Below are 16,883 nucleotides of genomic sequence, written 5' to 3'. Positions count from 1 at the left end.
CAATGGAGAACCCAAAGGGTTCCCAGCAACACTGCCCAACGCTGTGTACTGCAAAAGTAAAACGCAGATGCCTTAAAAGAGATATGGAGGAAAGATCCATAGTAAAGGTAAAACGCAGAGAACAGAGTTCCAAAAGTCAGAGCAAATAGGAATGAATGAGTGGAAAAAGACTCCACCCATTCAGGATATAAAGAGAACATTCCAGAAGTCTAGAAAAAGTGCTGGGGGTCTCACTAGGAGAGGATGAAGTATAAAAATGATAACTCACCCTAACTAATGGTACACAGAGAAATCCAAAGTATCCCAAAAGATATAGGGTAAAAGAATAAGCGAGTGTGGAAAAAGGTTCTCACTCAGGGGAACAGACTAAAAATCCAGCAAAAAGTGCTTGGGGACTCATGTACAGGAGATTTGTGTAAAAATTGAAAAACGACCTAGCAGAAATCCATCACAGTTTGACTGGCACCAGTGTCCCTGATGGCTTGTGGACACAATGCGATCTACTAGTTGGGAAGGCATCATGAAGTACGACACAAATGAGATATCAAGTTGAATTAATGTCAGGATGGATGAAGGCCTAACTTGCCCTATGATAAAGTGGGATTTCCCTACCTGAATAAAACTAACGAAAGTCTGAGTCAAAGAGTTCAACTTCAGTCTGTCTGTGTCCAAAACCTATAATTGCTGCCCTCACAACTGCAATAAACCAATGTGTAGGGATTTAAAAAATCAAAAGAAACAGTGTTCAACAAAAAGTTCTGAGTTTATTCCGGCTCGCAGCTTTCTTTCAGCTCCCTTCACCAAGTATAGAACAGTTCCCAAAAAAAAGTCTCAAAGTTATCTCTTCCAAGTTCAAGATTATATGGTTTTGAAACAATGAGCAGGCTAGTGAGCAGGCAGTGATTTGATAAATACAACGGGCACGGCCCAAGACCATGGCTGCTGGCAATAGCTGAAGGCTATGTCCAGTGGCGGTGAAAAATGTACAGGAGGCAAGGCCAAAGGCCATGGACAGTGGCAGGAAGAAGACCAAAGAAGACAGCCGTTTTCAGTTTATGGTACTTAAAAAGGCATAATGTACTGAAGTGTAAAAGTCCAAATTAAATAAATATGGTAGAAAAATATCCACCAGCCCATCTTGGACACATTTTAAAAGCAACAAAAATGTTACTAAGATGATATAAAGCACTCTTGCTGCACTTCACTGTTAGGTAATGTGTGCAGCTTTAAAATAACAAGGAATTTCACAAATGGAAGCAAAGACCTCCTGCACTGGTAGCCTTCAGTACGAACAGTGCCCCCAAAAGAGATGCGCTAAGCAAGGTAAGTAAAGTAGAAAGGCTTTACTTAACTTCAAAATTCAGGAAAGGAAACTATAGCAAAAGGTTGTGAGTTCCACTTGATGTCAATGGAGAGAAAGCTGCAAAAAGAAATGTTTTATAAACAGTCGTCATCAAACCTCGTTCCTATTGGCAAGTCAGCAGGTTATGAAGGCGGAGCTGCAGCCCAAAGAGGAACTGCACATAAGCCCTTGTCGCCAAGTTTGTAAGCCAACATTTCCAGAAATTGATCGGACATGAGAGACTGCATGATTGTATTAGTGATTGATCTAGGAACACAGAGGGTCCCCCTGCACTGATGGTCCTAGAGACCAGCTGAGCTACTAATGGTAAATAAACCAAAAAGGCTTTACTTGCCTTCAGAAATCTGTATAGGAGTCAAACAATAGTAAAAAGGTAGGTGGTTCTATTGATTTCAGTGGAGGGAAAGCTGCAATCTTTCCTAACACTGGGCCCATGGAATATTCCTTCTCATTCACAGGAACATTTGTCGCACTCCACCAACTCCTTTCCAGAGATCCAGGCTATGCTGCCTCCCTGGGCACCCACTGGCTTGCTCCTCTTTAATAGATTTCTGTATCTTCATGATCCTCCCATGGCATTGTGTTGGGACGCAAAAGGAATAGAAAAATTTAAATTAACTCCCGCAATTCAGTCTCCCTCACCAGAGGCACTCTTTCCACCCGAGAACACCTTCATTATGAAAAATCCTCACTTTAACCAGAAATACTGCTGAGATAAAATGGACCATTCAAAAGCATTTTAGGCTTTGTCAGTCTGCTAACTGATGGAGTCTGTGTGAGATTGATATAAATTGGGTTTTCAAAAAAGTATCTCTTTAGGTACACCTGAGGATTTATTGCTTTAACTCCAGGAAATTCCTGTTAGGGATCGTAAGTGCAACAGGATGTTGTAGCATCCGTGGCTCACAGTCATCCTGCAAAAAAAGTTGAAAAAACAAATGTCTTTGTTGAGGCTGTTAACTTAATTGTTGCTACATTTGCTGCCTTTTATATTTGGCTAGCGGCATACATGGTTTAGCAGCTTTTCTTTTGCCTATATTTCCCATGAATAAGCATGACATGTGAAACAATGTTCAAGTTGTGTCACATTAGCAATTGATAAAAATCAACATTGATAAAAAAAATAACACTCCAAGGATAGAGCCTAATTCGGTGGCAAGAAGAGACGTTTCCTGGCTACCCATACGTGAGTGTATCATCTTCAAATCACTAGCCATTACCCACAAATGCCTATCAAACTGCGCTCCTACCTACCTTTCTAACAAAGTCCAAAAAGTGCAATCCTCCAGACCCACCCAAACCGCCCATACCCACTGGTTCATTACTCCCAAGATTCAGACTAAATAGAACCAGAGGGCTAAGCTTCCCGGTCATGGCATCTTATCACGAATCCTGACTCATGATAAGTACTGGAACTCAATACCACAGGCTCTAAGATCTGAACAATCTTACTGGGTCTTCCGTAAACATCTCAAGACACTGTTATTGTCTCCGGGACTAACTCTGTAATGATTTTATTAACCTGTGTTTTTGTGACTTATTGACTTGTACCCGCTGTACTAACTCTGTAACCAGCGCCTTAATGCCTCTCCGTTTAGAGAGCTTTATTAATGCATAAATACAGCCTTAAATGTGAGCGTTGAGTATTATTACAGATAAGCAGCTTTTCTGTGTTTTTTTGTTGTTGTTAGGCATGAGCTCTCCAGACTTCGATAACCAGACTCTGGCCGTGCTGCGGGGGCGTATGGTGCGCTATCTCATGAGGTCTCGAGAGGTGAGAGCGGGATACGAGGGGCTCAGGGTTGGGAGCAGTATCCTGGTACTCGTACATGTTCTGGTCATTCTCCTGGTTGTGCAGATAAACAAATATACTGTTCACCGTTCCATTTTCCATGCATGCTCTGAGACAATTTAAAATGATCTCTTCATTTATTAAGAAGGAAGAACACTTGACACTAGTGTTGGGTAGATTTTTATTCTTGAGTGAAATTCTCCTCACTTTTTTTTTGTAAAACTCTTTATTGATTTTTAATAACATTACAAAAAACAAACAAACCATATAACATTTAACCAACAACATAACTGGCCGTATGGCACTTGGCATAGATGTCATTTCACGTTTTCGCCTCAGAGTGGGTGGGTGATCAAGTCTTTTGGACCACCTCATTTCTCATGGCCGTTTTAGTGTTTACTTTTCACGCCTTCCTGTTCTGGGGGCTTATCGAATGACTGTCCTTCACTGTTCCTCCCCCTCCTGCCGGATTTTCTTCTTCACTGTCTTCTCTTTGTTCAAATAAATTCTGCATCAGAGAGTTCCATGCCATCATTCTCTGTCCCGTTTCCCCCACTCCTTTCTGTACTGCCTTTATCCACACTGCTGTCTGTCATTGCCCATTTCTTAAAGTCCGTCCACCATAGATCTATTTTTGGGCCCTCACTTGAGTTCCACGCCATTGCTATCTGCCGTTTTGCTAATATGCATAGTAGGTCTGTCAATAGCCAGGTGCGCCCTGTGTCTGCCTCCTCTTGGGAAGAGACCCAGCAAGTACAGTTCAGGATTCTCTTCTTGTATTCGGAGTCCACTACTGGCCACTCTGTCTAATTTCGGCCCAAAGACCTGTATCACTGGGCAGGTCCAGAACATGTGTATCATGTCTGCTTGCTCTTCCGGGCAACGGGGGCATGTGCGGGGGCCTCCTGGCATCATTTTGTTCATTCTCTTAGGCGTGAGGTATGCCCTATGCGTGACGTATAGTTGTGCTTGTCTGAACCGTGCGTTCCTTGATACCTTCTTTGGGTATTTCAGCACCCTGGACCATTCCTCTTCACCAAGGGGTCTCCCGAGTTCCTCTTCCCAGTTCTCTCTGGTGCGTAGCACTTGCGAATTGTTAGCTTTTAGCATTTGTTCATACAATCTGGAGGTCGTGTGTCCCCCTTCTGATATGTCGTACCATGCATCCAACTCCCCTTCCATGTCCTCTTGGTCTGGCCACTCTGGCCACCTCTTCTTGATTGTTAGTATTATCCTGTTATATAGGATGAATTGACCTTCGTGTATGTCGCAGTCCTCCACCATGTCCTGGAATTCTGCCCACTGCTCGTCTTTCCTCTAATCTCCAATTTGTGCTGCACCATTGCGAGCTTCAGCATGTTTGGTAGGGTCTTCAGCAGGGATTTGTCGAGCCATGGGACTTCACGTAGATAGTAGGATTTCAGTGCTGGTTGGAGAAGTGTTTTATCTATTGATTCGTCTTCTCCCAGCCATTTAACCACAAATTGCAGTTGCTCTGCTAAATAGTACTTTTCAAAATCGGGCAGCCTGATGCCCCACTCCTCGTACTCTCTCTGTAAGGTTGTCATGGCGATTCTGCACCTCCCCCCTCCCCACAGGAACCCCCGTGTTATTGTGTTCAGTTTCTTAAAGAAGGCTCTGGGTATGGCGTGTGGAATGTTTGTGAAGTGATATAGCAATCTTGGAAGCACCACCATTTTCAGAATGGCCGCTCTACCCATCATCCCCAGTGGGAGTGTCCCCCAGAAGCCCATGGCCTTTTGTATTTTATCTAGGGCTGCTAGTGTGTTGTGTTCATGTGACTCTACAGTGTTGTGGTGTATTTCGATTCCTAGATACCGGAAGGAGTGCGGCGCCCATGCCAGACCCATGTCTGGGAGTTCATCCCGGGGCACTCGTTTTAATTCGGCCAGGGGGAAGAGGACAGATTTCTCTTTATTGATGGCAATCCCTGAGAGTCTAGTGTAGGCATCCGCCACCTCTAAGAGGCAGGGTAGGTTGACGCGCGGATTGTCCACAAAGAGAAGGATATCGTCTGCATACAGTGAGACCTGGTGTACCACTCCATCTATATCTATTCCTGTGTCCCCGTATTCTGCCCTGAGGAACACAGCCCATGGCTCCAGGGCCAATATGTATAACATCGGTGATAGAGGGCAGCCCTGCTTGGTTCCCCTGTATATTCTCCATGCTTTCGAGATCTGTCTCCCTGTTTTCACTCTTGCCCTGTGGTCTTTGTATAGTAATCTAATCCATCTAAGAGACCCTTCTCCCATGCCAAAGTGGGCCAAGACACTCAGCAGCCACTTCCAACTAACTGAATCGAATGCTTTGACGGCGTCTAATGACACTACCGCACATTCACCCTGTCTCTGGTTTGTCTGTTCTATAACATAATGTAGTCTGTGGAGGTTCCATGACGTGTTGCGCCCTGGGACATACCCCGTTTGGTCTGAGTGGATCAGTGTGGGTATCACTAATTTCAGGCGGTTCGCTAAGACCGCTGTGACTATCTTGACGTCTTGGTTGATAAGGGAAATTGGTCTATATGATGCACACTCCCCTGGGGGTTTTCCGGGCTTAAGGATCGGCACAATTGTCGTTTCCGACATGCTGTCTGGCAGTTGCGATTCCTCATATGCTTCCTGGTATGTTTCTAACAACTTTGGGGCGATAGTGCTCTTGTATGTCTTATAAAACTCCCCCGGAAGTCCATCGGGGCCCGGGGATTTGCCTGAAGGGAGCTCGGAGATCACTGTCTCTATTTCTTCTACTGTAATAGGAGCATCTAATAGTTGTTCTGCCGTTAGTTTCGATAATCTTATCTCCGCTAGGGCATCCGGAATGTCTTCCGGTTCCACTTCCGGGTTAGGGGCATAAGGTTTCTCGTAGAAATCAGCAAATAGGGTGTTTATGTGTTCTTGGTTCCTGACCTCTGCCCCCGTTTCGTCTATTAGTACTGCTATGGGGGTCTTTTTTGTTTTCTTGCTTAGTGAGCCATGCTAGGAGCCTGTTCGGTTTGTCTCCCTCTGCTTGCAGCCTTTGTAAGTATTTCCCTTAATTTAGCTTCCCCAGTTTCTCCGAGTTCCATACATATTGTCCTTAGCGCTAGGAGTTCCCTGGGTTCTTCACCCGCCCTTTCTGCCCTTCTTTCCTCCCCCTTAATTTCTCTTTCTAGTTTGTCCAGTTCTCTCATAATGGCTACTTTCAGCCCTCCTGTTTTCCCAATCGCCGCCCCCCTTATCACCACCTTAAACGCGTCCCAGACCGTGGCACTACTTCCCACACTCCCCTCATTGTGTTCGAAGTAGTCATCTATCGCCACTTGCAAATGTTCCTCCAGTTCGCTGTCCCCCAGTGCCTCTGCTCGGAGACGCCATGACGGTATTGGGGTTCTCCTATGGGTATACGCCCATGTTGCTAGTATCGGGGCGTGGTCTGAGAGTGTGCGTGCCTTAATGTCAATGCCTGTAAATTCTATTAGAGATTCGGCACCCGTAAATAGGTAATCTATTCGTGTGAATATTCCGTGGGGTGCGCTATAGTGTGTGTACCCCCTCCCGCCTCCGTGTACCTGTCTCCAGACGTCCACCAGCTGCAGTTGTGCAAGGGTTTTTCTGGAGCTCCCTGGCAGGGGGAGCTGGTTTTCTGTACTTGTCATCTGATCTGTCGAGGAGTGGATTCAAAGTACAATTAAAGTCTCCTGCCCAGATGAGCGTAGCTTCCCTATATCAGGCCAATTTGGGCGCTATGTTTCTGAAGAATTCCGTTGCGTCGTGGTTCGGAGCGTAGGTATTGATCAAGCATACCTGTTTATTTTCTAGCATACCATGCACTAGCACAAGTCTTCCCTCTGTGTCACTTTCTTGTTTTATTAGCTGGAACGGTACTCCTGGCGCAATCCATATTAGCGCTCCCCTTGCATAGTTCGAATACGTGGTGCTATAAACTTGTCCTCCCCATTTCTTGCTCATTTTGGCTTGTTTTTCTGATATCAAGTGCGTCTCCTGGAACATTGCTATTTTGACTTTCAGTCTGTTTAACCAGGCGTACACTCGGAGCCTTTTAACATACGCATTGAGGCCTCGCACATTCCAGGTTGCTATTGTTATCTCGTCAGGGTCCATGTGTGCTGCGCTTGTTTTGGCTCTGTCGCCCCATAGCCTTCGTTTTGTGCACTGCTCTGCTTAACTTTCTTCCTTCTAGATCTCGGGGTCTTCCTCTCCTCTCCAGGGCCACGCCGCCTTTGCATCCGAGGTAACTTCCCATGATTTGTTGCCTTGTGTCTTCTTGTTCCCCACCCTCTCAGGCCATTCTGTGGTCTCTGAAATTGTCTCTCCGATCGGTAGTGCCATGTGCCAGTCGGTCATACTTACTGCTAACCAATACATAAACCATAACCTTTAAACTAACGCCCAGCCACCCTACCCCTGCTCGGGCTTCGCCGCTTCTCTCGCTCTGTCCACCGAGGTGGGGCTGGCTTGCCGCAGCGTGATGCTTCCAAACTAGCATTCTAACTTGTTGAACTTTGTTCTTCAGGGGGGTGGTTTCTTGTGCGATTCTGCTGGAATGGGGCAAGTCGCTCCTCCGTCTTGTACATCTGGCACGGTCCTGTTTCTATATGTTGACGTCTTATTCTTTGGGCTAACACTTCTTTTGTTTTCAGCGAGGCTGATTCTCGTTGTTATTTCGGTTCCTTCGACTTTGCTGGGGGAAGCCCTGCTGTCCATCCATGTGTGAACCTCTTCGGTCGAGTCGAAGAAACGTGATTTCCCTTGGTGTATTTCTTTAAGTTTGGCTGGGTATAGGAGCATGTATCTTACTCCAGCTTACTCCAGCTGTCCTTAGGCGCTCTTTAGTTGGGCCATATTTCGCCCTTTGCTTTTGAACCATCGCTGTATAGTCTGGGCAGATTGTGATCTTGGAGGAGCCCTTCTCAATCACTCCCCCCTCTCTTGAGAATGATAATATTTTCTCTGTCCTTGAAATTCATAATCCTGGCAATCATCGCTCTTGGAGGGGCACCAGGTTGCGGTCTTTTGGTCAATGCCCTGTGTGCCCTCTCCACTGTGAAGCCCTAGGACAGTTTTCTAGCACCAATCTCTTGGAGTAGCATAGTCTCAACATATTCTGTGGGGTCTCTACCCTCTTCGCCCTCCGGAAGTCCGAGTATACGGATGTTATTCCTGCGTGCCCTTCCTTCTGCATCTTCTGCCCTTTGTTTGAGGATCTTGATCTTCTGTATTACTTCCGACATTTGCGTTTGTGCGACTGCAACGCCCGTGGTGTTTTGTTGCACTTGCTGGTCTGTTGTCGTTACCCTATCTGTCAGGTTTCTGGCGTCCTGGCGGAGAAGGCCTACATCTACCATGACGGTGTCGAGTTTGTTTTCTAAGGACGCCTTGAGGGCGCCTATTGCTGTGTCCATTTTGGCCTTGAGGGATGTTTGCAGGGCCGCTATGGCTTCTAGGATCGGTCTATCATTTGTGTCTCCTAGCCGTTGTATTGTGCTTGTGTAGGCCATTGCTGCGTTGTGTCCGCTGTTAATTGATGGGTGCCCTGGGCTTATTTCCCAGGTCTCTGACCGTGGGCTTTGTCGTTCGTGTGTCTCAATGTAATTTCCTCCTTCTCCAAGTTAACGCCTCACCGTGTGATCCGCGCAGTTTGTAGCGGGTCTCCGGGCTATGGGGTCCTTATTTATCCTGCTGTTGCGTTCGTCCCGACTCGTGTGGCCCTTGTTGTGGTTTCAGAGAGGCGGTTGCGACCGGTGCGCTGCGCTCCCGTGTCGGGTCGGTGCTCAGGTGGCCTTTCTCTCCACTGGGCTTACTCGGCCTCGTCTTCCCGCGATGTCCTTGTCCGCGCTCCTTGTTCCGCCTCCTGGGTCGCCTTGGTTCGGCTCCACCACCTCTCCGGAGGGCCCCCGCTGTTATGGGCGTTGTTTGCCTCCCTGGTCGGTCGTGCAGCACCTGTGGACTTTTTTCGACGTTCTTTCTCGGCTGCTCAGGTCCTCGCGCCTGCCATTTTGTTTTTCGCAGGTGGCGCCTACTTTTGCTTTTTTCTCCGCGATCCTTACTCCGTTTTTCCTCGGGAGAATCGGCAAGTGCTCTGCTACTGTTCCGACGTCCGTATCTGTTAGTCTGGGCTCTTTGCCAGTCGTTTTGTGCCCGCGTGGTTAGAATCTCTGCAGGATCTCGGCAGAGCTCTGCGATCGTGCCTCCTACAGCATGGCCGCCTAGCAGAATTCTCCTCACTTATGAGTCAACCAGCATTTTTTGCTGAACTATTGGATTTTTGGACTGATTCTCCTGAGTGAGTGAGAACCTTTTTCCACACTTATCCTTTTACTCTGACCCTGGGAACCCTTTTTTTCAATCTTTTTGGTCCATTTTAGTGGTGTTCTGCTTTCCTCCAAATTTCCGGCGTCTGCCTTTTCCTATTGCAGCACACAGCTCTTTTTGTGCAGTGTTTCTGGGGGTTCCTAGAGCTTCCATTTTTATTTTACCTTTGATGACACACTGTTACCAGGTCAGGGGGGACACATTTTGCCCCTCCTATATTTTGCAAGATGAGCATACCCCACCTGGAGTGCTGAGAGAAAACAATGTCTCCCTTGCCTCTCCAGTAACCTTTTGGTTACTGTGTCGAGTTTTTCTGACAGGCTGGTGGCAGTGTACCTTTTTACACAACATTTTGTGGACTTTTGTCACAGGCTGTCTTTGTAGCTGTGGTAAGGTACACAAGGGACGCCATTTGCCTAAAATGGTGGCTGTACTTTTTTAAACCCTGTTTGTTAGGGAGATTTATCATTTTTATGCTTCATCCCCTCTCCTAGTGAGACCCCTAGCTCTATTTGCTGGACTTCAAACCTTTTTCCTTAACCCTGAATGAGTGGCTCCTTTTTCCACTCATTCATTCTTGTGGGCTCTTTCTTTTGGAACTCTATTCTTTGTATTCAACCTATGGAGTCTATTGTGCTCCATAAATGTTAAAGCCATCTGTATTTTACTATTGCAGCACACAGCTCCTTATTGGCAGTGTTGCTGGGGGCCCTTAGCATCCTCCTTTGAGATTCTGTTCTAAATCCTCAAGTAACTACAGTTCTTAAGAATAAAGAGAGATACTTAGCATCTCTCACAAAACTTTATAGTCTGAGAGATTGGCACACGCCACCTTATGTGAAGTTCCAAAGGGATACCTAGTATGCCCCCTTTGCTCTGCTTCTGTGACTTTTTAGTCACATAGACAATCTCCTATTTATGGCTGATGGCAGTGGACATGTTCTACCAACTATTGTGAAATATTTGTACCGCAGGCTATGTCCATAGGCTCTGTAGGGCACAATAGTGGCGCCCAAGTCCCAACTTGGGGCCTCCCTTCTTTTTTTACTATTACTAGCATGCTTGTTCTTTGTTAGACCTTCTTCTACCATCCTGGGAGGGGGAGTTCAGTGTGTGTGTGTGTTGTGCCTTAGGCAGAAACCCGTGGGTGACCTCGCCTAAGCTCCAGAGTGTCTGGGCAAGCAGGAAGTGGGAGTAGAGTTTTCCACCCCCTGTCGTTTGTCTTCCAGAGTGCCAGAATAGAACCAGCTCGCATTGGGGTCTGGCTGTCCTGATTAGATAGCCAAATGCCCTTTCTGTAAATTGCTGAGAGATATTGCAGAGGAGTGTGTGCTGGAACTGTATAAAAGGTGAGGCTCCTGGAGTGAAAAGCAAGTTGACTAACGGAAGCTGAAGTAACCGAAGCAGACCAGATATACCTGCAGACCCTTTGCAACACCGTGACGCAACCACTGTTGTCCTCACCCTGTTTTCTGTGCGACAGAGGAGCTTTAAAGAGGAAGGCTCTTTCCCTTTGGGTGGTGGGAACAACCCGTCCAAAGGTTAACTTTGATTTGCGCCATCTCCCGAGGTCCTGTGAGTTTCCAGAGCTGCAGAACCCCAATACCAGGAGACCGACTGCAAATTTCAAGTGCATCATCGTGGAAAGGCCGAATCCGTCCAACTCTTTGCTGAGCCCTCAAGGACGCTCCAGAGATCAGATCCAACTCGCTCAGACCCCCTCATCAGAGTGCGGGACTGCAGGAAGTGAAGAACATTGATCGGGCGATCCGCATCCTTTGTTGGTGCTGCAGAAAAGGCACCAAAATCGCAGAGTGAACCAAGAAGTTGCTGAAAGTCATACCCCAAGTCCTCTTCGAGACTGCTGCTGAGAGATCGAGTCCATTGTCCTGCCATCAGTCATCAGACCAAGGAATCTGGAGGTCAGGCCTAGAGCTGCAACATCGCAGAGCATCCAGCACAAACATTTTCTTCTAACCAAAGGCACTATGGAGAAAAAGGTATTGCTTACCTGATTCCAGAAAGTCGCTCCAGAGTGTTGGAGTGGACCTAGAGGTGTCCAGTGCAACCCCCTCTGACTCAAGCCGCTGCTTGTGTCCCTTTAGCGAGTTCTTTAACAGGGTCTCCAACGTTGGTTAAGACTTCTTGTATCTTCTAGAGACTAGAAAGTATCCACAGGATTTTTGATTTCTTCTGCTTTACAAGACTTTAAGCTGCTACGAACTGCCTTTTAGCTAGGGTTGCGTTTTTGACTTTGAAAGACTTGCTGTGCTGTGAAACTGCCTCTAGAACCTGCAGCTCTACTAAGATAACATTAACCAACAGTTTTCCTTCCCCGAAATCGCTATTTTATACGTGTATGCACACTAAATACAATTACTGTATTATTTTGTGGGTGTGCGGTATTAACGATAGAACTGTCCAACTCCTATAACAATTGTGTACATTCAGCAACTACCAACTAAGAAGAGAACCTTTGAAAGTATTGAAAAGTATATCTATGTGTGATGGCTCTTTGGGCTAAGTATTTATCAGTGACTCTTGTGTCAATATAATACATATATATTTTAATACACATTTATGTGTAAGTGTTTTTTTCGATGTGCTTCATTTGCTGGGTTCAGTGTGCTTACCTACAGCTCACATCTTCCTCTTAAGATAAGCCTGACTGCTCTGCCACTCTACCAAGGTCCTGAGGTAGTACAGGCTGATACTAAGAGTTGGGGATCTACAAACCACTGTGATGGCTTACTAAAGTCGTACTACCAAATAGGACTTTAGGAAAACTCCCCTAACATTGTTCTCGATGACTTGTCATTTCTTGGGCCGCCTTCTACCTAGCTGGGTGGGTCTTGATAGATCTTTTGTCTTTGGCGGGCTTTCTTTGGAAAGCCCACTAAGACTCTAAGGGCCTGAGAGGAGAGGAAGTGGGGGAGTGGGCTGAAAAGCCCCTGGTTTGCACTGAGAGGCTGGCTGTCCCCATTGGACAGCCACCCCCCAAGTTTGAATGGTCATCAGTGTTGATTGGTGGACTCGGGCAGAGTTCCTGGATAAATCTGAGGGTCCTGGAGCTGAACTCAGTCAACCACTGGAACTGAAGATTCTGATGAAGGACGTCTGCAGCCACTTCCAGCGCCTACGAGTGACCGCTGCTGCCCCAACCTCAAATTCTGTTTGACGGGGAAGCTCCGAAGAGGACAAATTCCTCCCTTGGACTAGTGGGCATAACCAGTACCAACACAAACTGCATTTTGTGCCCTCCCTGGAAGAGCTGCAACCTCCACTTCCCGCTGTTTGCCAATACCTAGGGTCCTGACATTTTGCGGTGCAACGTCTTCTAAATCGAGGTTTTGTCTGAAACTTTGTGGGCAATCTTCTTGAGCTACAGAGACTGGATCCAGGTCCTGAAAGTCCCCTCAGCCCGGTACCAAGAACCATAGCAGAATCGACCGCACAACAAATGTCCTTCTACTACGCCTTGATACGGAAACTGAGCCGGTGCTGCGAAGATCCTTTGCTGGGCGTCCAACTACCCAAGAGCAGCCACCAGATCCACTACAAGTTCTTCTCTCCTCTCAGCAGGACAGAAAATCCGGAACTGGGCTCTGATGTCGCCTCACCGTGGGGACTGTCCTGCTTCAGCTTCTTTGCTTAAAGGCACTGTCCTGCTCGCTCCTAGTTTCTTACCTGGAGCACTGATTTGTTTATACTGTGCTTCTGGGGGCTGCAGATAGCTGAATCTCTCACCCCTCCGAGTGCCTACCTTGAGCTACACTGGGGTGGACAACCCATTCTGCTCTACCTTGCCTTAGGACATTGGTCCTTGGGGGCAATTTGCTGAGGGAAACTCCTAGTATCCTTTCCCTGTGAAACCTGACTGATACTAACCTGGAGAGTTCCTGCTGCTTCTTTGATGTTTGAACCCTGCTTTCTTGCCTGGTCTTCCTCAGCCCTTGGCCACTGGTGCCCCAGTACCCCATCTGACTTACTCACGTAAAACAGAGCTGGTCTTACTAAGATAGGCTAAGCTGAAGTTATCAAAGTTTCTATAAGTTTGCATACATGTTTCGAGATATTTCACTGTGATTTGTTACTGTTATTGCTATTCTGAGGTATCTAATTCTGCATTGCAAGTGTTCTTCTATTTTGCTTTGTGATAGTACTTACCTTACATGAATACTATGAGCCTTGGTGTATATAAATAAATACCTATTTTTTTAATGTAACTCTTAAGTGAGGAAGAGTTTCCTTGAACTAAGTGCATGCTCTGGGTCCTTGGTTCCTCACTACAGCTCTCTTCTCTCCTAGACTAAGTCTGTCTGCTCATCCACAACTACCAAACCTTTGGGTAGTTCAGGATAAATATAAGATGTGTTACCCTTGTTCATCCAAGGTGGGCTTTCTAAACTCTTGTCCCAGCAATACTTTAGCAAAAACCCCTAACTACTTTTTTATTAAATCAATTACACATTACATAAAGTCAAATGGTGTTAATGTTATGGGGTAAGCTTCAAAGTGAATGATACATGTATATGAAATATAGATTCTGTTAATATGGATTTCTAAAATCTGGCCTGGTCGACAGATTTCAGGAGGCCACCCTAGTTCTAGTGAACAGGAGAACTCTGAGAGATTAGCCAAAACCAATGAAGGTAAGCGTGAAGAGTGGTCAAGGCTTAGTCTCATGAGTGAGTGAGTGAGTGACTGAGTGAGTGAGGTCAGGGGTCCACAATGAGTCCACACAGTGAAGCACACAATAATTCCACTTAGAAAGGTAAGTACAAAAAATACTCTTCATTATAAGCCCAAAACACTAGAAAAATGAATCAAGCTGGTCTTATTACCCAACACTCAGTTTTCAAACATATATACAGTCACCTTAGGTTTTTAGAAATGCATACAGTTCACTTAAACAAATAAAACAGGGTAAGTAATAATGCAGTAAGGAAAACCAGTTCACAAGAATAATACCCTAAATGTAGAAGTCCAGTCCCTATGTTGAATGGGGCTTTGTGCCCAAATGTCACAAAAGCTACTCAGGAAAAGGGACAAAGGTAGGAAAGGTTCTTGTGGTGGTGAACATTTTTCCAGAAGACTTTTCTAGAATATTATAGGTAATTAAGATGCTTTTTCTTTCTTTTCGAACAAATGTTTAAAAAGCAAAGGAATAGAAAAAAACCTTTGTTTATTCTAAGGTTTATAATGGGGTGGCTGTAATTATTGCAATTACTCACCACCCTGACTCTGATTTTCCTGGGTGACTAGGCAGGTCGACTGGGAGTCGCTGGAGGTAGGTTTTCCTGCTGCTGGATCCAGAAGAGGGTACCCAGGAGCTGCCGGTGCAAGGAACATTCAGGATCTAAGTGCAACCCTTTCCGATGAAGAAATGCAGCAGGCACAATGCAGACCAGACGGAAGAAAGCTGGTTCCATCGCCAGCCACCGCACACGGGCGACAGCAGGCGTCTCTTCAGTCGCGGTCAATAAGTCCTTCCCGTGCAGGATCCCTTGATGCTGGGAAGCTGAAACCTGTCCACCAAAGTTCTAGGTGGAACGGCAAAGCTTCTGGCGTGGTTGCCCAGTTCAAAGCTTGTTGGTCCACAGTGTGGTCCAGGGATGTTTCCGAGGGATCATAACTGCTGTAGCGTGAGAAGACATCGAGGCTGGTTGGGCCCGCCAGTCCAGGGGACGAAGCACTGCAGAGGGTCTTCTCAGATCCAAGTAGTCCAGCAGGGCTTCACAAGGGCAGTTGCAGGAAAGGTCGGCTGGACAGCTACACGGGATACTTTGCTCCGATGCTGAGCTCCTGGATGGCTGCAGGTGTAATCTTCTTATCCCAAATCCTGGCTCATGGCAAAAACCAACCCACCAATGTAAGGATCTGCATCCCTCACTCATCCTGCATTGGTCCGATCAGGGACCACTGTGGGTTTCAGTCAACGCATGCACACCAGACTTTCAGACACCATGGTTTTGGAATGGGGCCAGACAGTCCCACCCACTTCCAGGGTCCACACACAAATGCCATGCACTAGCCCGCAAAAACGCAAATACCTGACCATATTAGGGATTTCCTGACCTGAGAAGGCAGGAAGGCCAAGAAACAATATGGCCAAAGAACAAGCAAATAGTCTTGTGGCATGGCCATTTTAGAGCGCTAGCTACATTTAGTAGCCAGATGTGGTAAATGCAAATGTGAAAACTAAAAGTACTACAATAATGGCCAAAATGTAACTGCTGCCACCAGCCTGTCGTTGGGCACATATAAAAGTAACCAGAATTCCCCAGTGTAAAACACTAGGGTGCATGGGGATACAAAAACATCACCATGCACTGCATTATAAGAAGTTACAGGTAAGTAGACTTCTGTAGGTAGTCTTTTCAGAGTGTTAACCTACCTACTGTAGTCACAGGCAGTGCCCAAAGTCTGGCTGTTGCTATCCCAACAGTACTTTGTGACGTGTATACACTCAACTCTGTCATGGAATCAGTGGAAAGGCTTAGGTTCGCTTGAGCTGGATACTGATGATTTTGTTGCAGTATTAGCAATGTTTATGTATAGGCCCAATGACCGAGGTTTGGTGCTTTGTGGGTTTTAATGCAGGGGAACCTCGTTGGAAATCTAAGTCGTTCCGGCCATGGGCAGTCAGTGCTTCAGTCTGCAAGAGGTAAACAGTGGCAGTTCATGGTTTACTGTGATGCATTGATGATTCCGTGGTGATGAACAGCTGCATGCAGGCAGACTGGTCTATGCAAGAGTCACTGAAGAAGGCTCTGGGTCGGAAAGAAGGTGAACTGCTTCTGTTAGTCAGCAGTGGAGCTGTCCTACTACTTACTATGTCACTTTTTTAATTATAAAAAGATGCCTTGGGAGTCTAGTGCGTGCACTTTGAGATAGAATCAGGGCTTTTTGGAGAGCCACCACTCATTTGAAAGTTCTTTGGTTGCTTGTTGCTTTTGTACCAACCTGCCTCAGGCATTTGTGTGGTACCAGTTAATGTTAAAGGACATTTGTACCGCGCACTATCACCACCGTTGTGGTCCCTTGGCGCTCTGGCGGCTCTGAAAAGGGAGAGGGGGGTTGAGTTAGTGGGAGGAAGCAGGAAAAATGCAAGAGAGCAGTGATGTGCTGTTGGCGGCCTCAGCCCGGTGGGGTCCGTTGGCTGGGCCTTGGGTGTTTGCGGCCGGTAGGCGTCGTGTACTGTTGTGCAAGGCTATGTGTGTTTTGTTTTGTTGTTGCAATGTAGTGAAGTTTGTGCGGTTTGTTGTGCTGTAGGTTTTGGTTGTTTGGTTTTGAGTTTGAGAGGTGTATGCAGAAAGGGAAGTTGTTAGTAGGGTTGGTTAGTTTGCATCTCTATCCTGAAAAGAAGCGCTCGGCTTGCGTAGTCTCC

The 16,883-nt window shown here is 46.5% G+C and overlaps 1 protein-coding gene across 2 annotated transcripts in view; it reads left to right on the top strand.

Moving 5' to 3' along the window:
- The window catches only part of MCRS1 (microspherule protein 1), a 700,973-nt gene that overhangs the window by 553,894 nt on the left and 130,196 nt on the right, over positions 1–16,883 (top strand). For both annotated transcript variants that reach the window (XM_069653718.1, XM_069653719.1), the window contains one exon: positions 3,055–3,137. In XM_069653718.1, the coding sequence (XP_069509819.1) occupies positions 3,055–3,137 (83 nt within the window). The remainder of the gene's footprint in view (positions 1–3,054; positions 3,138–16,883) is intronic.

Source organism: Ambystoma mexicanum, chromosome 3q (assembly GCF_040938575.1).
Source record: "Ambystoma mexicanum isolate Mex_15411 chromosome 3q, UKY_AmexF1_1, whole genome shotgun sequence".
In the NCBI taxonomy this organism is placed as follows: domain Eukaryota; kingdom Metazoa; phylum Chordata; class Amphibia; order Caudata; family Ambystomatidae; genus Ambystoma; species Ambystoma mexicanum.
This window is presented reverse-complemented; position numbering and strand designations above follow the sequence as displayed.